The 22330-nt window shown below is 44.3% G+C and overlaps 1 protein-coding gene across 1 annotated transcript; it reads left to right on the top strand.

Annotated features, from left to right (window-relative positions):
- The first annotated feature begins 5846 nt into the window (after window positions 1–5846).
- On the top strand, window positions 5847–17635 carry LOC121863109 (beta-1,4-galactosyltransferase 4-like). The gene is made up of 8 exons (XM_042361607.1): window positions 5847–5957; window positions 6155–6242; window positions 9937–10089; window positions 12977–13190; window positions 13252–13605; window positions 14031–14128; window positions 14802–15005; window positions 15793–17635. Exons 2-8 carry the CDS (start codon window positions 6172–6174, stop codon window positions 16133–16135), a joined length of 1437 nt encoding a protein of 478 aa, XP_042217541.1. The 5' UTR covers window positions 5847–5957; window positions 6155–6171; the 3' UTR covers window positions 16136–17635.
- The last annotated feature ends 4695 nt before the right edge of the window (window positions 17636–22330 follow it).

The following is a 22330-nucleotide window of genomic DNA, read 5'->3' as shown; positions in this document are numbered from 1 at the left end:
GTCCCATGTATCTCATTACCCCAGGCGTGTGAGCAGTATCTTATTGTTATGAACCGTGTCTTAACTTGTTGTGTTTAAAAATCTCATCTGATGGGAATGACAGAGACTTGAACAATAAGTAAAACCAAGAGACGACCCAGGATTTTATGAGCAGGAGCACACATGGTGGGTGTGTTTGGGTCTGGAGGTTGTGTCACTTGGATTACCACACCAGCAACCATTACTATAAATGCCTTTGCTTTGCTTCATCTGTTTTTGTGGTCGTTAGTAAATTTTACATAGGAATAAACTCACCAGACATGTGCCAATAAGTGATGCTTGAAGGCGAAGTGACCACGAATAAAATGGATATTAAAAAAAATCATGAAGACAATATAGATTAAATTGAGAGGGAAGAGAGAGGCAAAGGAGGGCAGTGTGGACAAATACCAGGGGATTATTAACATCAGGTCACCTGTCAGAACATACCTGAGAGATAGTTGTTGGCACCTCACCTCACCTCCCCCCTCCTCCATCCTCTCCCTCCCCCTCCTCCAACCCCATCCCCTCTCCCTCCCCCTGCCCCATCCCCTCCCCCCCTCCTCCTACCCCATCCCCTCCCTCCTTTTCTTCCTATCCCATCCCCTCCCTCCCCCTCCTCTTACCCTATCCCCTCCCTCCCTCTCTTCCTATCCCATCCCCTCCCCCTTCCTCTAATGTCATCCCCTCCACAACCCCATCCCTTTCCCTCCCACATATGTAAAAAGGATCTAGGGTTGTATGTTGACAATGAGCTGAAGTTCTCGGGCCATCATGAGGAGAAGGTTGTAGGATGTCGAGCTGCACAACATCTTGGGCAGTGGGGTCAGGCACCACTGCTCGTACCTGTGGCTGTCGCGGGCAGTTGAGATCTGACTGACTTGATGCTTACATGTTCTCTAGCCTCAATAAACCACAAAAATCCTGCCATGTTTTCTTCAAGACCCAACATGGTGCAGTGACAGTCAAGGAATCTTGTAGGAGCCAAGCTAAGTCGACATGACTCCAAAAACCACCAGTAAGTCCCACTTCAGGTTGCTGGCAAGCCTTGTCCGACGCCACTCACACCAGGACATGACCGCCCAGCAGACCATCCAAGCTCAACAGACAGCCATCACAGCCCTGCATTCCCAGATTGCCACCCTGTCTGTCAGCACAGGTGGAGGCGCCCTTACCGGGGGCAACAGAGTGCCTGCGTCAGCTGCATCGGAGAAATGTGGGACGGAGATGTCTTCAGCGCTTTCCGTTCTTGAAGAAGGTCGATGAAACGTTAGCTGGCTCTCAGTGGATGGTCGGATGGGGTAGCAGTCCCACACAACTGCCTACAGTGTGCCCTGGACGCCAGATACACCATCAGTCAGTGGCAGAACCTCAAGATAAGTGAGGCTCTGGACTCAGTGGGCAGCCTGACGTAACGGTCGACCAACCAGGCAGTCATGTGGAGTGTGTTTTATAGGGATGTGCAGACCTCAGGTGAGACAATGAGCGCTCACTTCCAGAGGTGCTCACAGCAGCCAATGGAGCCCCAGGTGTCATGGTGACCTTTCTGAGTACATGATTGCAAGAAAATTCATGGTGGGGCCATGCACCATGCTCTGAAAAAGGAACTGTTTCAGAACTACAGAGTATATACAGATGTGGACTGCCTGCGTAAGAAGTGTCTTTCGTACATGGCGGTTGTCAGGGACGATGGTGCTTATGCAGGGTTCGCTCTCAGCAACGCCGCTGGGGTAGGTGCAGGCGGGCCAGATGTAGGAGCATCCGGTGAAGGATGCCTGCCTCCGTCCATCTCCGCTTGTCCCTGTGGCAGACCCTATGGCCCAAGATCATCACATGTCATCACTGCTTAATAGTTGGACACATGAAAAACAGCTGTAGGAGCAGACAGATAGAGGGGGCATCACTGCCCCTCCCACCACGGCAGCACTGGGTGTCTCTGGAACAGCCTTTGTGGCAAGGGTACAGGTGGCCCCACACCCATCTCTATTGGTGTCGGTAACCACCGCAAGTTGTCTGGCTGTGGCAGACACAGGGGCTCAGGTGTGTGGTGCAGGCTCTGCCCTACTTCAGCTCTCAACCATCCCACTGAACAAGAAGCACAGCAGGATCTGGGACGTGGCAAATCTTCATGTCAAGTGCCTGGGAAGCCACGAGTGTCACATTGACTTAGACTGGACGTTTACCCTGCAGGAAGTGTTTTTTGTACAGTCGTCTTTGTCACTGGCTTCCTGCAAGGGGCTGTGGTCTGCTCCCTGAGACCTTCCTGCCCATTATGGCCCCGGTGGGGGTGGAGCTCCTGTTGAGGTGCTCTCCTCAGAGGATGTGGTGCTGCCACCTCGGCCATTAAGTGTATACTTTTCCGGCTGGAGAGGAATGTTGCCTGACTGGAGGAGTGGCTGCAGCAGCATTTCTCTGCATCCACGTTCAACACCACACGGTCGCTGTTCCCAGTGATGGCCGGTGTCCTGCACCACATCCACCTCACCCCGGATGCACTTCCGCACATGTGCCACACACCTGGTGCCCAAGAACTGGGAAGCTGAAATGAAACACCAGTTCAATGAGGACGTCAGGAGGGGGGTACTGTACTCGGTGCCCACTTCACGATGTGGTGCACTAGAATGGTGGCCGTGGCCAAGAAATGTGGCTAACCCCAGTACCGAGACGCTCGTACAAGATGGTGGCAGACGCTTCCGGGGGCTCTCATCATGTAGAGTTAGACGAGGACAGTAGTCGCCTCATCACCTTCATTACCCTGTGGGGAAGGTATCAGTACCTGTGTGCCCTTATGAGGCAGTATGCTGCCTGGGACGCGTACACCCGGAGATTTGAATACATGATCCAGGACATTCCACGGAAGTTCCAGTGTGTGGACAAGACGTTGTTGTACGATGAAAGTGTAGGGCAGGCCTTGTGGCACACATCTGACCTCCTGGAGACGTGTGCCAAGAAGGAAGTCATGCTGCAACCGGACAAGTTCCAGTTTTGCCAGAGAGAAGCAGAGTTGGTGAGATCACACCTGGGGTGGGAACAGTACACACCCACTGAGGACCGGCTGGCTGCCAGTCAGAACTCCCTCCTGCCAACACAGCCCTCCATTACCAACAACCACTTGTGGCACGGGCTGGTAAACTAGCTGGCCCCATTTATGGCCACAGCGCCAGTCAGGGGGCCATTCAGGGAATTGCTGAAGCGGCTGGAAGTAATGAAGGTCTACTGGGACGAAAGGTTCTGCCAGAAGTATAACCAAGCCAAAAATAGATCCACCAATCACAATCACCATTAAATACAAAGTTACTTTACCAAGTATTGCCAAGTAAAACTATGAGAACGAGATCTAGGGTGGGGTCGTTGCATCTTTGGCTGACTGGACATGTCATACGCTGACTGGATGGCACACTTCCCGAGCGGTACTGTGGAGTACGAGTTGTTGGCTGTAGCTAGAAGAAGAGAGCTGGTTGGTGAGGATGCTCAGAGGAGGACAGCTTGTGGGTCGCCATGCTCGCCGGCGGGAGCGAGGACCGCCAGGCAGGCGGAGGAGGTGGAGGTGTTGATGGCTGGTTGGTGTAGGTAGAAAAGAGAGAGATCACCACGAGGTCAGGTCTTAAATAGCGGGGGGTAGGCGTGGCTTAGTAGTTGACCCCCGTGATGTATGGCGGCGCTGGTTGACCTAGACCACGAGGCATACACAGGGGAATTCGTGGGGTCGGCTATGCAGCGACAAACAGCATTTGTAGGGGAGAAATCCACTACAGTACCACTGTCAGGACGATCATCCCGAAGCTAAGAAACTATTTCGCCAGATGGGGCGCCCCAGAATCTGGACAGCGAGATGTCGGCCTTCATCAGGAAATGGGGAGTGACGGTGCGGGTGTCCTTCGATCACTACCCACACTTCAATGGCAGGGCAGAAGCTGCCGTGAAGGTGGTCAAGCGCTTGATACGCGGCAATATGGGAGCTAGGGCAGCCTACAGGCGGCCAAGGTGGCCCAGGCGCTGCTCCAGTACCTAAATACGCCTCTGCGTGGAGTCGACAAGTTTCCTGCCCAGCTGGTGGCGGGCAGACAGCTGAGGGACGGGGTGCCCGCGGCAAGGCAGCATTACCCCGTGGACCACCACTTGAAACAGACTCAACGCCAGAGGGAGTTGCAGATGTCAGAGGCCCAGGACCTAATACTGGAAGGCCAAGAGGCGAGGGTGTACACTGCCCCCCTCCCAGCGGGCCTCGAGTTCAGGACCCCACAACGAAGATGTGGGACAGAGCGGGCGTGGTGGTGGACGCCCACGATCATCGGCTGGACGGCAGTGGACGCCTATCACTTCGTAATCGGAGACATCTACGGTCACCAGCAAGCCCCGCCCTTATAAGCCTGCCGCGCCGCCCCACACGGCTTCTCCAATTCACATGTTCTATTATGCTTCTATATAAATAAGCGTGTAATTCATTTATGATATATCTATTCTTAATACAAAGTAGATAATAATTAATTTCAATATCGTAAAGAATATTATATTCGTTTCCAAATTTATTTTGTAAGGTATATTTTGAGCATCACTCAGCGGTGAGCTCTTTAATACCAGACTTGACCAACACTGGAGCAGGTTCAGGAGCCGGTGCATGCCAACAGTGTGTAACAGAGACGTGACCGACCGCCCCAACGGCTAACGGACAGGTCAGTGGTGAGGATAAAGACTGACCTTGGTCTGACCTGTAAAGGCAGTCCGCCATCTTTACGAGAGCAGGTCCTTCCTTCTTGATCGTTCCCCGCCCCTTTAAGAGGTCTGGGGGTGGGCTTCTGACGCCCCCGGTTAGGCTAAGCATGGGTTGGTGCAACACCACGCCTTAGTAATAGAACAAAATACCTAAGAGGAAAACAGGAGTCTGTCGTTAATCAACAGGAACACCGAAAAAGCCGGCCATCGGACCCTTCCCGTGGTTGTTGCGTCACTAGGACTCTGCTTCTCGGGGACCAAAACCCTCTGTTGTGCAGGGAAAGGAACAACCACTACTTTGGATAACTACATTACCTCCTGTAAGAGTCCTCTGTGGCTATTCCCGCAGGTCTCGCTAATTCCCACAGCAGTCCATCTTCAGCTGTTGTCTGGCCATCGTCTGCGTGGGTCGCCTGAGTCCGGGACCCATTACCCACGCCCAGTAATAGACCAGTGAGACCCGGGACCCATTACCCACGACCAGTAATAGACCAGTGAGACCCGGGACCCATTACCCACGCCCAGTAACAGACCAGTGAGACCCGGGACCCATTACCCACGCCCAGTAACAGACCAGTGAGACCCGGGACCCATTACCCACGCCCAGTAACAGACCAGTGAGACCCGGGACCCATTACCCACGCCCAGTAATAGTGTGTAAAGGAGACCCCACCGAGTCCCACCGCCCAAGCGAAGAGGATAAAATAAAGCAAAATTAAATAAACCAAAGTATAGTATATTTATTTTACCATAATAAGTATTAGAATGTTATATGACTCAGAGGTAATTCTCCTTAATCCATCAGTGTGTTTTATCAATTCCTTATACGAGTGTCTTTATGTATCTACCCATTCATCTATCCATCTATCTATCTATCTCTCTTTATCTCTATCTATCTATCTATCTCTCTTTATCTCCATCTATCTATCTATCTCTCTCTCTTTATCTCCATCTATCTCTCTCTCTCTCTCTCTATCTATCTATCTAACTATAATAAGGTAAAAGAACGTCTTATAAATCCAAAAGAATCCGGATTAATCTCCTCGTTCTTGTAACCCCGTGTGAGTGTCAACAAAGAAGAATCCGGATTAATCTCCTCGTTCTCGTAACTCCGTGTGAGTGTCAACAAGGCAGCAGCATTATGGACACAGTCTCTTGGCTATTACTTTAGTTTTTCTCTTATAAATTGAGTTTAATAGCATCTAGTGTGGTGTAATTACTAGAAGGTTTGTGTTGCTATTGTTGTTCTTGTTTATGGTGTGGTTAGAGATGGTTAAGTGGTTGTTTTTATTGTTTTTTAAGGTAATTTAGATAGTTTTTGTAATGGCTCGTATATTGGGTTATTAGTGCTACTGTTGTTATTATTGTTATTATTGTTATTGTGCTTTTATTTCCTTGTTATTTACTGTGTTTATTGTTGCAGAGTGTACAGACTGTAGTATGATGGCTGACAGAGAGAAATTTGAGAAGTATGAACATTTTGTGAATAATGTTTTGAGGGAAGACTTGAGGTGAGATATAATGTTTATATTTTTTGTGACCTAACTTAACTTAATCTAATCTCATCCCACCCCATTAATGTTAGAGTAGTTAATCTTCAGGTGAAATAAGCTAGGGGGGTGATTCTTCAAAATTTTCCCTTCGCCCTAATTCTCAAACTAGATATGTTTCTAGAGCTGATATCATTTCATCTATCAATATGGTTCTGTACAGCATCTCTGAATGGGGAGGTAGAAACTTGGTTAAATTCAATTGTAATAAAACTCAGTATTTACTAATTACACTTTCCTAAATAGAAAATCTCCCACCAATCACATTTCAGGACGTAATCATTCTGCCAAATTCTGAAATAAATATGCTAGGCCTCACCATTTCCACTAATATGTCATGGAAGCCACACATCCTCAACATTGCTAAAGCTGCTTCCTGAAAGTTGGGAATGCTTTAGAGATGCCGTAGCTACTTCACTCCTGAGCAGTTGCTTCAAGTATATAAGGGTTTCATTTGTCCTAACTTGGAGTACTGCTCTCATATCTGGGGTGGCTCTTCTGTCCAACTGTTAGATAGGGTGGAATCAAAGGCATTTTGTCTTATTAACTCTCCTCCTTTAGTTAACAATCTTTCTTCCCTTTCTCTTTGCCGCAATGTTGCTTCACTCTCTCTTTTATAGGTACTTTAACGGACAATGCTCGGTGGATCTGGCATCCTGTGTACCGCCGGCAAGGCTGTGGGGTCGTAACACTCGTCCTGCCCGCGGTGCCCACCATTTCTCTGGATGTCGGTCACACTAGATTAACCCGTTATAGTGCCTCCTTCTTTCCTCACACAGCCAAACTGTGGAATGCTTATGTCAGCAGTGACATAAGCAAGTTTGCAGATGACACCAAAATAGGGCCGCAGATTAATTCAGGGCAGGATGCAAATGCACTACAGGAGGATTTAAATAAACTGCAGGAGTGGTCAGAAAAATGGCAAATGAAATTTAACACCAGCAAGTGCAGCGTACTTAATATTGGAAGAACAAATACTCTCAATGTATACAGCCTTAACAACATCAACCTAGAGAAGTCGACTTGTGAAAGAGGCTTAGGGGTACTTGTAAGCCCGGACCTACGGCCTAGAAAACAGTGCGTTAATGTTCGAAATAAGTAAAACAGTATTAGGTTTTATCTAGAAGTGTAAGTAATAAGAGTGTGGAGGTAATATTGCAATTATATCTTGCGCTAGTCAGGCCGCACCTCGATTATACTGTTCAATTCTGGTGCCCTTATTATAGAATGGATATCAGTTCACTAGAGTCGGTGCAGCGAAGAATGACGAAAATTATTCCGGAACCTAGAGACCTTCCATATCAAGATAGATTAATTGAATTGAATTGAAACAGTTTATTTAGACAGAAAAACACAGATACAGAGTGGATAATAATAACAATATTAACATGGCTGAGCCAGTTGAGAATCTGGGCTCTCTTTTAGGCACCTGATATATACTATACATTTATCTCAAGGAACTATTATGTAACAATTAGTATCATCTGGAATAGTACAATAGCATGGTGGTAATGAGAACATATCATAATGTTAGCACGGTTTTCACTTCAATATTTATTTATTTTATTTATTTATTATCTTTTTTTATTTATATTATAAGTATATACTGTACTGTACATTAATTACAGTGGAATTGAAAAACATAAGTATAATGGGGGAGCAGTACAACCTGGGTTGTACAGTATTAAGGTTGAACAAGAGGACAGAGCTGTCAGGATTATGTCTAGTTGGCAAATATGTTTATTGCAATGGTAATTTCTTATCTATTTACATGAAAATTTCCGATAAAACGGTTTTGATGGTATAATATGAGCAGGTACTGTAAATATAGTAGGTGTTACAAGAAATATTAATACTTAGACAATAGATATTTTTTAAGAGATGATTTAAAGGAAGGGAGCGTAGTCTTTGCTGGGATGGGTGGGGGTAAGTTGTTCCACACCTTCACACTGTGATATTTTATGGAGGTCTGGGACTGAGAGGAGCGCATGGTGGGGTGGTCTTAGTAGCTCTGGGTGCCTTAAGTTGTATCTCTGATTATTCTGGAACTGGAAATAGTTATTGTCAAGCAAGTGATTGATAGATTTGTAAACAAAGATGGTGCAGCAGTAGGTGTTAATATCTTCTAATTTTAACATTTTCAATTTAGCAAATTTTTCGTTTGTGTGATCTGTTTTTTCAAGTAGGTCATTGTCTGTACAACTCTCTTTTGTGCAGTAACCAGAGATTGTGTTTTTGAAGAGCCAGAGGACCCCTGTAGTGTGTGACAGTGTATCAGGTGTTGGTAAAGAAACTAAACTTGCATTCCCTAGAAAGACGAAGAGTGCGGGGAGATATGATAGAAGTATTTAAGTGGGTGAAAGGAATCAATAAAGGAGATATAGATAAAGTTCTTATAATATCCGAGCAGGATAGGACTCGTAGCAATAGATTTAAGTTGGATAAGTTTAGGTTTAGGAGGGAGATAGGAAGGAACTGGTTCACAAATAGGGTGGTGGACGAGTGGAACAAGCTTAGCAACTTTGTAGTAAGTGCTGGAACGCTGGAGAGTTTCAAAAGGAGGCTGGATAGATTTATGGATGATAGAGAGTGGTAGTAACTCTCGACAGGAGCTGCCGTGCACAGGCCAACCGGCCTATTGCAGACTCCTTATTATTCTTATTTTGTGTTTCCATATTCTTACAATCTCTCTTACTTCAAAAAGCTGGTTTTCTGGCATCTATGTGGTGTAGATTAATAAAGTCTTTTTCTCTTCTATTTTTAATTTCTTTTCACTCTTATCCCCCCCAGGCCCTGTTGTGGGTCGATGACCTGTACCCAGGTGGGCTGTTGCACATATCTTATTTTTTTTTTCATTATAAGCTTGAGAAGAAGGTGATGCATGAACACACCACTACCACCAGAAGGAGTTGTTTAATTTCATTCATTTTTTTCACAGATGTTCTTGACGTTATTGTAAGTATTTTAAAAGAGGCAACATTTACTAGAACCTGACCTAACCATCCAAATAAACCTCCCTAACCTTACCTAACTTCTTAGCTGGGGGGTAGACCCCCTGCCATATTAAACAGAAAGTACTTATTATGATATTTGTTACCAATGAAAGAAACTTTGTTGAAGCGTCATTGTGTAATTTATATTTTTTGTGGTCGTGAGAGTACACTCGGACTGAGCGAGTCAGTTGCAAAGAAAAAGGTGACACGTGGTGACTCGTTTGATTTTTCGGAGGAGTATTTACGGTAAAGAATTAATTTCTTCACGTAAAAAGCATGTAGAGAGACATCATTTTTGTGTCATATGATCAGTTTTTCAGTGTTTTACCCCACAATTTCTCTCATCCTTCATGCCCTGTCCACTACTGGTGATTTATAATTGTGGATAGAGAAAATCTTTAAAAAAAAATACTTATAATTAAAATAAAAAGTTGTTGCCTCTTATAAAATACCCGGTACTAACTATAATGATCAGAACATCTGTGGAAAAAATGAACAAAATCAAACAACTCCTTCTGGTGGTCGCGGCTACCTCATATATTTTCCTCCTGAAGTAATATTCTATTGATATAATGCTATTTCATGTGTTTATTGTGACTCGAGTTTATCCCTACTTCACAATAATCGTGAGTGTTTGCTCTGATGCTTGACCCATCACTCAGGAGCGTGCTAGAGGACCGTGACAAGTTGTTCGAGGAAATAGCCGCTCACTCCCAGCTGAAACAGACCATTGACTGCATGACTGAGGCTCCCAGCGAGGAAGGTTTACGCACTCAAGTCGACCTGGGCTCAAACTTCTACGTCCAAGCTCATGTGTAAGGCCTTGTTGTATTACTAGTACTGTAACACACACTCTATCTTTTTTGCACACACTTTATATGTTTAACACACTCCTTCACCCCCAGTGTGTGTGTTTATGGTTCAGGTTATCCTCAACCATCTCACCACACACTTGTCACTGCTTCTTATACTTTTTACTTTTATCCTCTTCACCACCGATCTGCTCGTTAGCCACTTGGGCAATCGGTCACGTCTCTGTTACACACTGTTGGCAAGTACTGGGCATGTACCTGAACCTTCTACAGTGTTGGTCAAGTCTTGTCTTGAAAGAGCTCACACTCGGTGCCGTCACAACACTCTCTGGCAGGTTGTTCCAAGAGCTCACAACTCTCACTCCGAAAAAGTTACCCCTCACAGTTTTCTGGACTTGCGGCTTCTTTAACCTCGAGCTGTGACCCCTTGTGGGACGAGCATCTGCCAGCTCCAGGTAAGGAAACTCGACTGTGTGGTGCCCCTTGAGATGTTTATACACCTCAATTAGGTACCCCCCCCCCTTGCTCGTCTGTAGTATAAGCTAGGAACATTGATCTCATCCTCTTGTGAACACCGAGGAAAAGAAGCTGTTCAATGCCTCAGCTTTGTCCTGGTCAGAATCTGTGTAACTACCTTCTTCAAGCCTCAGGTCCGATTCTTGTCAACACACTCCTTCAACACACTCCTTCAACACACTCTTCAACACACCCCTTCAACACACTCCTTTAACACACTCTTCAACACACCCCTTCAACACACCCCTTCAACACACCCCTTCAACACACTCCTTCAACACACTCCTTCAACACACTCCTTCAACACACTTCTTCACCCCTTAGTGTGTGAGTTTTATTATTATACACGACATGTTAATCTCATAGCACAAAAATGTGTGTACGTATATGTAGATACAAATATGTACACACACACTACATGCGAAACACACTGATAACACAGATAACACACTGATAACACACATACACACACAGATAACACGCACACAGTTACGATTACTTTTATCATTGTTATCAGCATGATGTGACTTCAGGATTTACTGTAGGGCTTAATTTTCAGTTTATTTGTAAGCAAAATAATCCCCAAGATGGTAAGCAGTGTGCACATAAACTTGTTGGCACTCACAGTCGTAATTTCTTGGTTTACAAACTCCCTAACAGGATACAGACTCTAACAAGCCCAAGTGGGCGAGAAACCCCCAAATCTGGCAACTCTGGGAGGCCCGTGAGACACTTCTGGCTCAATCTCAGTCTTTGTACTGCCAGTATTCGTAGCACACATACTGTACTGTCTTGGATTGTGTTTTGCCCGATATTATTTGTCACCCAAACATTGTTGTAAGTTTATATACATTTCTTATGGTTAGAAATGTTTTGACATGAGAAGCTTTCATCATTAAAAGCGTTTAAGTGAGTTACCCTCTAAAAATGTATAATGTCATCATGGTCCTGGATGGCTACATTTTCTGTTACTTAGCAACGGCGACTAATACAATGACATAAGTGTTACTATCACTTAGCAACCTTGAGTACACGAACACGAACAAACATTTCCCCCATTTTTAATATCAGTATATATATAAATATCCTATTTCCCGATCCTAGTGTGTGTTTACATAATGTGAAGTAAACATACCCTAATTATAATAATAATAATAATAATAATTAACATTTTATTGAAAAAATTCTGCAGCCCGAAGGCTGAAAATATACATTGGACATAAATGACTTATTACATACATTGGTGGTTTAACAAAAGCCTTCATTAGAGAAAGGTAAAGGAACATACAGTGAACATACAGATTAATGTAGGTGTTGAACAACAAACTCGTAGTGTAGTAACTCCCTCCCAGATGGTGTTAGGAGGAACTCACGTGGTGTAGTAGTTCCCTCAGATGTTGTTATGAGGGACCTGGCGTGGTGTAGTAATTCCCTCGCAGATGGTGTTATGAGGGGCCTCACGTGGTGTAGTAATTCCCTCACAGATGGTGTTATGAGGGACCTCACGTGGTGTAGTAATTACCTCACAGATGGTGTTATGAGGGACCTCACGTGGTGTAGTAATTACCTCACAGATGGTGTTATGAGGGGCCTCACGTGGTGTAGTAATTCCCTCACAGATGGTGTTATGAGGGACCTCACGTGGTGTAGTAATTACCTCACAGATGGTGTTATGAGGGACCTCACGTGGTGTAGTAACTCCCTCCCAGATGGTGTTATGGAGGAACTCACGTGGTGTAGTAGTTCCCTCAGATGGTGTTATGAGGGACCTGGCGTGGTGTAGTAATTCCCTCGCAGATGGTGTTATGAGGGGCCTCACGTGGTGTAGTAATTCCCTCACAGATGGTGTTATGAGGGACCTCACGTGGTGTAGTAATTACCTCACAGATGGTGTTATGAGGGGCCTCACGCGGTGTAGTAATTCCCTCACAGATGGTGTTATGAGGGACCTCACGTGGTGTAGTAATTACCTCACAGATGGTGTTATGAGGGACCTCACGTGGTGTAGTAATTACCTCACAGATGGTGTTATGAGGGGCCTCACGTGGTGTAGTAACTCCCTCACAGATGGTGTTATGAGGGGCATCACGTGGTGTAGTAATTCCCTCACAGATGGTGTTATGAGGGGCCTGACGTGGTGTAGTAATTCCCTCACAGATGGTGTTATGAGGGACCTCACGTGGTGTAGTAATTCCCTCACAGATAGTGTGATGAGGGACTTGACGTGGTGTAGTAATTCCCTCACAGATGGTGTTATATGAGTGAGGTTTGGTCTTAGGCCTTCCTATCGTAGTGTGTGTATTAATGAACTATACATAATGTGAAGTATATACAGTATATGTATCCTAATTCTCCGTGTTTTGCGTCCCAACAGGCAGGATGTATCACGTATGTATGTTAACGTTGGTCTGGGTTTCCACGTAGAGCTGGCACTCCAAGAAGCATCGACATTTATCGACAAGAAACTCGGAATTCTGAACGCAAGGCTGTCCGAGTCGACGAAGAAATCGACTAAGATAAAAGCCCAGATCAAATTTGTATGCCAGGCGATCGGGGAACTACACCAGATGAACGATATAATACAAACACAATGAAAATCCATTCTTTTAAAATGTTGGCATCGTGTTAATACTCGTAAGCTATGAGTAACCAAAGATGACCGTGCCAGTTAGAGTTAGACAAATTAATTATAAGAAGATTTGGTTTGTTTCAATCAGTATTAACTTCATAGTGTGGCTGCAGCCCCTTATAACTGGCAAGTACACCGACGCAACATTTACCTATATACCCGCCAGTAACATCGTACCCGAATTAGTCGGACTAGTGGGACCAAAGGAGAACGGCGATCTCCCTTGGTGTCCTGTACTGTCTCCTCATCTTCAGGCCTCCGTCACCTTGCTGAACAACAATGTGGAGCCTCTCTCAGATGAAGAAATACTGAGGAAATATGACATCCAAGCCGGTGGTGTGTGGAAACCTAAGGACTGTCAATCGCGATATAATGTGAGTGATTGATGCGAGTCATCTTTTATTAAATTTAGGTGTTTTTTTTTAGGTTTTCTTTCTGTTACTTAACTGTTTATTGATAGTCTCGGTGTTGCTTAGCTGTTTAATGATAGTCTATTGCTGTTTCTTAACTGTTTAATGATAGTCTTGATGTTACTTAACCGTTTATTGATAGTCTCGGTGTTGCTTAACTGTTTAATGATAGTCTGTTACTGTTTCTTAAATGTTTAATGGTAGTCTTGGTGTTACTTAACTGTTTAATGATAGTATGTTACTATTTCTTAACTGTTTAATGATAGTCTTGGTGTTACTCAACTGTTTAATGATAGTCTTGGTGTTACTTAACTGTTTGTTGACAGTCTCGGTGTTACTTAACTGTTTAATGATAGTCTCGGAGTGTTAATTTTTGTCTTGTTTTCCAGGTGGCATTACTTATTCCATATCGCAATAGGAGTCGTCATTTACAGCAGTTCCTGACGTATATGCATCCATTCCTCTCAAGACAACAGCTGAACTATAGGTACAATACCTACATCATCCACTTTTATACAAGTGATCTTTTAACATCACCAGGCTTTTGTTTTTTGGGAATCTCTGGCTTTTTTAATTATTTTTCATTGTTTTTTAGTTTTTCTTTTAGTTTTTATTATTTCCCGATGGTTTTAGTAATTTATGGTATGTTTCCATTACCATTGATACTAAATTTAGGTCTTTCATTATTAAATTTGTTGTCATGATCAAGCATATGGCTACAATCTACTTTATGATATCGTTAACTTGTACCCATACTCCTCCTGTTGTGTTCACCGTCTCTTGCCAGTGTTCTTGGCCTTTCTGGTAATTTAGTGTTACTCTTTTAAGTGTGGTCTGTCATCTTTCTTTTAACATGTAATAGTTATTGTCTATAAATAAATCTCAATCTTATATAATCATTAATAATAATTGAACTTTATAAATGAACAAATCAGTAGTCCTTAAAATAAATTATAATTCATTGGATAAATACAAAACAAAATAGCTTAATGTATTTTTGTATATTTTAGGAATGAAAATTATATTGTACGGGTCCTCCCAACCCTGAATTCATTGCAGTATTCATTTTAGTCATGATGGAAGGCAAGAGTTCTGTGTGTATGTGTGATGTGTGTGTGTGTGTGTGTGTGTGTATTACTGATGTCAAATTCTTTCCTCAGAATCGTCGTAGTTGAACAGACAGCGGACGTCGCCTTCAACCGAGCCAAACTATTCAACATCGGCTTCAAAGAAACTCTTTTCAAACTGGATCAAGTAGATTGCTTCATATTCCACGATGTTGATCTCCTGCCACAAAATGATTATAACACATACGCCTGCACCCATTACCCGCGACACATGTCTACCGCAGTTGATACCTTCAGGTGAGTTGTTTCTTAGCCTAACCATTAAGATCTGAGCCTTGCCTTCATGTATCCCAGTCTTAAGGGTTACAGTAAGTTAGGATGGGAGTCTGGGTGATCTACAGCTCTCAGTGAGGAGGTTATTCATATAAAAAGAAGAGAGAGAGAGCGATGGTAAAGGGTGATCATGTAACAGTGTTCGTGACTTGCTTACAGAACTTTATAGAGGATATTCACCTCTAGATACTCTACCAGAATTCTCAATAGAGTATTCATTAAATTTTCCCTTTACTCAAATTTCATGAACTTTAATGCATGTCTCACTGTGATACAGAGTGACCAGACAGATGCTAATGCCCTGAATTCAGCAAGTAGTGCCCGGCTTCTGTAGGTCAAGTCATGACAATTGAGTTCAAGTGCGAGGTTTACAAAATGGCTCCTGGTAACCATACCGTGGGAAATTACATTGAAAATTAAGTGTACTAAAATATGATGGTTGACAGTGAGAGCATTGGCAGCTAGTGGTTTAACCTGGTCCCATCAACAAGTGGACCTGACAGTGTTATCACCTTGTTCTTAAGAGTATACAGATGTAAGCCAATACTGTAAACTGTATCCCACTTTAGTACAGAATTAAACCCCCAACCTTTCTGCCTGTGGGATAACATTTCTGCTCCACCTCTTAATTAATGTATTGTTTTTTAATGTACATCAAGGAACCTTACTATTTTTTAAAGGATATTTAGTATTTAAGGAATCACATTTGAGTATGATAATTTGATTACCATTCAATCTTCTAAACTGCCAGATATCACCTACCATACCGAAATCTGTTTGGAGGAGCCGTAGCCATGCAGAAACTCCACTTCACCAAGGTCAATGGCTTCAGCAACAGGTATTATGGATGGGGAGCTGAAGATGATGATATGTACAACAGAATTAAACAAGTAGGGTTAACCATTGTCCGCTTCGACCCGAGAGTGGCCACTTATGTCATGTTATCCCACGTCACTCTGCCACCGGCGGAGGACCGCTACGAGAAGCTCAGGCACACTATAGACGTCAGTGAAGATGGTTTGTCCAACCTGTCCTATCGTGTTGTGAAAAATGACACAAAACCTTTATATACTTGGATTCTTGTTTCATGCTGACTATTTTAAGTTAGTATATTTCTTCCTTAATAACTATATCAGGTTATAGCATTAAGTGTAATATATTGTAATTTGTAAAAAAAAAAAAAGTAAAGTAGTTTTAGATTAATTCTGAGTTGCTTTTTGCCATGATAGGTATTTCAGTTTATGTAGTCCAGTTATAGTTGTAAGTGAAGAGAATCATGTCTTACATGCTTTCAACTTGGGGCTCACAAAACAACGCAATAAGTGAGAAGTGGAAACCCAATCTTACAGTTTCTCGGACACGGAGAAAAGAAATTTGATTACTGTATAGAACACAAGCCGTTTCCCTCACAAGTTCATATGATAACAAAGAGGTATTTGGGGAGTTAATGAGCCCCATCAATGTTTCTGGAGCTATAGATAAACTTTTTGACCTGTGGGTGATTAATTTCTGGTGTTTTATAATTAGTAGGTATCCAGTTGTGTGAGAAATTACTGTTTAGCAATATTTACCATCTGCCACTGACATCCTTGTGTGATCTGGGGATATCTTTCCACCTTGTCCAGGAGTAAGGTGAATGTGAAGCGTAAACTGTGGTGTTGTCTTATTATGAGTCGACGTAGAATTGATCCTCTGGTTGGCCCAAAGGAAAGCCTAACTCTCCCACTACTTGTGTCGGAGAAGCAGCGGGACATCTATTGGTACTGCGTCTTTGTATTCAGTTTAGTAGAGTAGAGGAAAACCTCGAATTATGACGATTCAACTTACAGAGATTCGTATTTAAAACCCTGGTTAATTTAAGACCTGATTCAATTTACATTATTATTTTATTCGTATTTATGATGAAAATAGACAAATATAAATAAAATAAAATTACAATTACTCATAAATAATTACTACGGTAGTGAATTATATTGTAAAAGTATATGTACTGTAGTTTTTATTTTCCATTAATTTTACTGTTTTAAGGAAAAGAAGGTAAAAAGCCACACAAAAGATATGAAAAGGTCACACTCGGGAACTCATTTCATTATTACTTTATTTCGATGGTAATTAATGATTCACAATACGACTATCAATTCACCTTACACCGCAATAATTGAGTAGACGACGTCGGTTAGTTTTACAAAATAACAGATTCCAGAGTTAAGTGTTGTGAGGGAGAGCCATGGTTGTGTATAGGTGTTGGGAAGGTGTGGGAGAAACAAAAGAATAACAAAGGTTAATATCTGCTGTTCTAGAGGGACAGTAAATGATTGTTAAAGGTTTACCAAGATATTATTTCATCCATTAATAATCTAGATACGTGTACAAGTTTTCTTAGATCGACAGTAGCGTATATTAAAAAAATGCATAAGATGATAAATTCTCTAAATACAGATTATGTAGTACTTGTATATTGTAGTTTGTGTTAGTATTTTCTTTCACTGTATGTTAATGATTTTGTTGTAGTAAAGTGCTCATAACAACATGATTTTGAATGATTACATCTGTTATGACACACTACTGTTGCATAATAAAACTTTACCTACCTATTACATGACTTTTAATTAAGATCTTGTTGAGAATTTTTTACTTCTAGGAGTCACCAGAGGGCAGTATATATATTGGTGGTACAGTGATAATGTAGGTATCTCCAAAGACTGTGTCCTGGGCTCAGTACCCTGCCTGGGACATTTATGAGAAGAGTGTTATCCAATGTGACACTACCAAACATGGCAGGTTTTCTCTGGTCACTAAATGACACTGAACAACAAAGTAGCAATGAAGATAAGTGGTGAAATAGATGAAGACATGAACAGTAAACAAGGCTTGGATAAGAACGTGTAAAGGTAAGGAATAAATATATTGTGGGGTTCAGGATATTTGGTTCACACTCAGGATGGGTTGGAGAAAGGAAACTCACAATGTGCTCTCTATATACATGTTGTATTGGATGTACAATGCAGCTTGGTGCTGGGAAGGCAGCATGGTTACAAGCGTGATGTAGAGAGAGCTGGTTGGTGAGGGTGCTCAGAGGAGGACCAGCTTGTGGGTCGCCATGCTCGCCGGCGGGAGTGAGGACCACCAGGCAGGCGGAGGAGGTGTTGCTGGCTGGTTGGTGTAGGTAGAAAAGAGACAGGTCACCACGAGGTCAGGTCTTAAATAGCGGGGGGGGGGTAGGCGTGGCTTAGTAGTTGACCCCCGCTCCGTGATGTATGGCGGCGCTGGTTGACCTAGACCACGAGGCATACACTGGGGAATTGGTGGGGTCGGCTACTCAGCGACAAACAGCGTTTGTAGGGGAGAAATCCACGACAATACTCCCCCTTCCCTCCAGGCGGTGGAGGAGACTTGTTGTCTGCAGGGTTGCATAGCACATGTGAGGCAGAACGGGCGGTGCATGCCTCATGTGAGACAACGGCGATGGCGTGAATGAGCCGGTCGCTGGATACAACTGTCTATATACACACTATCTGTGGGAGAAGAGAGGGAGAAAAAGGGTGTGTGGAGGCGATGAATTTTGTTCTTCCCTCACAGCAGGTACAGAGTCGTCAGATGCGCCTGCTGGGGTGTGTGGGCCTGGGTCAGGAGCAGGGGCTGCGTCAGCAGAAGCGGATGAGAGCTCGTGACAGCAGCTGGGTCCACGACAGCAGCAGGGTGCAGGACAGTAGCAGGGAGTACCTGAGGGAGAAAAGAGGGGTGTGTGGGTCCGCACTCAGGAACAGAGGCCGCATCAGGGGCGGCAGGGGTTACTGCTGGGCCGGGGTCGGCGTCTGAGGCAGGACGGGTGTGCTGGGGTCGGAAGAGGAGCGACTGTCTGCTTAGAGTAGCAGAGCTGCTCTAGGGTGTCTAACCTGCGGTGTAGAGACAGTAGCTGTAGAGCCGATGAGAGCTGCTTCTGGGTGGATTAGCCAGTCTTCCATGTTGCTTGAAGACTGGGAGCGTGATCAGTTTCTCCTCCATCCTGTGTGAGTGCGAATCTCCGGGAGCCACCATTTGTGGGGTTCAGGATATTTGGTTCACACTCAGGATGGGTTGGAGAAAGGAAACTCACAATGTGCTCTCTATATACATGTTGTATTGGATGTACAATGCAGCTTGGTGCTGGGAAGGCAGCATGGTTACAAGCGTGATGTAGAGAGAGCTGGTTGGTGAGGACGCTCAGAGGAGGACAGCTTGTGGGTCGCCATGCTCGCCAGCGGGAGCGAGGACCACCAGGCAGGCGGAGGAGGTGTTGCTGGCTGGTTGGTGTAGGTAGAAAAGAGGCAGGTCACCACGAGGTCAGGTCTTAAATAGCGGGGGGGGGGGCGTAGGCGTGGCTTAGTAGTTGACCCCCGCTCCATGATGTATGGCGGCGCTGGTTGGCCTAGACCACGAGGCATACACTGGGGAATTGGTGGGGTCGGCTACTCAGCGACAAACAGCGTTTGTAGGGGAGAAATCCACTACAATATATATACAGTACTTCAGGTGGCCCACAACACGGGATCTGGATAATACTTGGATGGGTGACCGTCTGGGAATATCAGATTCTGTTTACATTTAATGAACCGTAATGGAAGTAATTATGTAATGACTTGGTTGGTTATCCTTAGTCAAATTATGGGAATAGTAATTATTAGTATTATTATTGTACTGTATTACTACTACCACTACTATTAGAACTACTACTTCTCCTCCTTGTCTCCCTCCTCCATGTCCCCCATTCTCCCCTTCTCCTCCTTGTTCCCCATCTTCCCCCCTTCTCTTGCCCCCTTCCTTCTACTCCTCCTTGTTCCCCATCTTCCCCCTTCTCCTTGCCCCCCTTCCTTCTACTCCTTGTCTCCCTCCTCCATGTCCCCCGTTCTCCCTTCTCCTCCTTGTTCCCCATCTCCCCTTCTCCTTGCCCCTCTCCTCCAAACCCCCATCTCCTCCTGGTTTGGTAATAGAGTAGTGGATGAGTGGAACAAGTTACCAAACATCATCATTAACTCTATTACGCTGGGTAGCTTCAAATATAAGGTTGGACGGATATATGAGCGATAGGGGTTGGGTGTAAACGGTACTGACCAGTATGGACCAATAGACTCCCTGCAGTTTCCTCCATTCTTTTGTTATAGTGTTCATTGTATGTATGTATGTATGTATGTAAGTAGTGATTTACTGAGGCGTATATGTACAATTCATTAAGTAAAACTAATGAACGAATTGTAACAACACGTACACTTCATATCACCAACATGTAATAATACAGTGTGTGTGTGTGTACATCGTCTAGTACAAACATGTGTACATTATGAGTTTCGGTTTAAAGGGCTTTGTACACTGCTGGCCTGTATCAGACAGTGAGGAAAATGACTCAAAAAAATTTCCCTCACTCTACCGTATCCATAAGCGTAAAACTTCCTTCACTCACATGTAGATAATAAACTGATAACGTTTATCTGTTGAATAAATGTTTTTAATATTAGTAAAACCATTCATCAAGAGGTTTAGGAAGAATTACTAAGATTGGTTAATTCGTACACATTTTAGCTGCCTCTCGACGTTCGAATAAACGAGGTTGGAGTTTATTGGTACTTTATTTGTTGTTCACATTTCGCTACGTTAGCTGTTGTGTTTGTTATCTTACTTAACTTAATCTTTATCGTGTTTGTGTTGTTTATGGGTGTGTGATAGCCTATAGGGAAGAGTAAAGCGATATGTAATAACGTTGGTGATCGTGAGTCCTATCGTCTACCTCGTTAATGCGCCTAATCCGAGCCTTTAATCCCACCTCCCCCATCCTTCTCCCCTCCCCCTCCCCCATCCCTCTCCCCTCCCCCATCCCTCTCCCCTCCCCGAAATCCCCCCATTAACCCCCCTTACCCCATGCTACACCCACTGCACACATTACTAACGTATATTTTCCTCCGTTCGTTAGTGAGGAAAGATCTATGGACATTCTACAATTCGGGATTAATGAGGAAAACAAATATACTCTGCATATTTCCGCGGCTCAACATCGCGAAGTTTAAAGCCTATAAAATCGATCCCAGGTACAGTAGGCAAGACCCAAAGTGGTGTTGTGGCGCCTGGCAACTCCCTGCCCCTGTTGCCAGCCGTGTGTTCTCTTCCCCTGTGTATTACTTCATTATCCACTCGATATATACCGTATTGGTGATTCATGTATTGATATTGGGTATTTATTGTGGGGGGGAGGTGTTATGTGTGGGTGTGGGAGGGGTGTGTGTGGTAGTGTGATGTAGAGGGAGGTGAGGGTGGTGGGTGGAGGTGGTGACGGTGGGCGGCTGTGAGTCGCGTTTACACCGTACAAAGCGAGTGAGTGTTGGGCTGTGTGAGCCACTCTGTGTTTACGTCTGCTAAAGATTGGTGTTCACTGAATGGACTGAATACAACAGTCAAGTGAGCGAGTATATATGTGTCCACACGTGGCTAGCGTTGGTGGTAGAGGACAGAGAGTGTTGGCAATACTGCTGTCAGCGTTGGTTAGTGCGGGCAGGACTGACGATGCAGTAGTAGTAGGCTTGTGACGCCCAGACTCACTGCAACCTCGTTAGTACAAACTCTCTTCCATACAATCCAATAGAAAAATGAATAATACCTGTGTTTGTGAATAATGCTGTGTAGCGATACCAGTGTTTATATGTTAACATGACACTGATGCATTATCTACGCTGAAATAATATTAAATAATTACAATCTTATTAATTATAACAATACGTACGGGCACCGGTTCATTATGTCGAATTCAGCGGGAGAAATGGCGAAGGGTGAGGCTCAGCCGTGTGAGATGGCCAGAGGGGCGGCTCAACCCTTCCACACACCGCGCACTGACCACCCACCGTTTGATATGACGAGATATGTCACACAGTCGTCAGATATGGTGCGTGGCGCTTATCAGACCTTCGACATGGCTAAGGGTGCTCACCAGCCCTATGACATGCCAAGGGGCGTCGGACACACGTTCGAAATGGCAAGAGGTGTGGCTCCCCCGTTCGACATGCCCAGGACCGTGCCACAGTCTTTCGAAATTCCCCGAGGTGTACACCAATCATTCGAAATGGCCCGAGGTGTCGCACAGCAATATGACATGACCAGGGGCGTCACTCAGCCGTTTGAAATGTCGAGAGGCAACACCGGGTACGAGATGCCGCGAGGACCTCAAGGATATGAGATGACCAGAGCCAACCAGTCTTACGAGATGCCGCGGACACAACCTTACGAGATGGCGAGAGGCGGCACCCAGCCTATTGACATGGCGCGAG

Source organism: Homarus americanus, unplaced genomic scaffold (genome assembly GCF_018991925.1).
Source record: "Homarus americanus isolate GMGI-L3 unplaced genomic scaffold, GMGI_Hamer_2.0 scaffold54679, whole genome shotgun sequence".
NCBI classification, from domain to species: Eukaryota; Metazoa; Arthropoda; class Malacostraca; order Decapoda; family Nephropidae; genus Homarus; species Homarus americanus.
The sequence above is the reverse complement of the archived record's forward strand: the minus strand, read 5'-3'. Positions and strand labels throughout refer to the sequence as shown.

What these genes read in the sequence shown, in the direction of transcription:
- LOC121863109 (XM_042361607.1), top strand. Translation starts at nt 6,172, where the DNA reads ATGATGGCTGACAGAGAGAAATTTGAGAAGTATGAACATTTTGTGAAT. An exon ending in TGAACGATATAATACAAACA is followed by an intron (nt 13,191 to 13,251) that starts CAATGAAAATCC and finishes AGCTATGAGTAA; the next exon opens with CCAAAGATGACCGTGCCAGT. An exon ending in ACTGTCAATCGCGATATAAT is followed by an intron (nt 13,606 to 14,030) that starts GTGAGTGATTGA and finishes CTTGTTTTCCAG; the next exon opens with GTGGCATTACTTATTCCATA.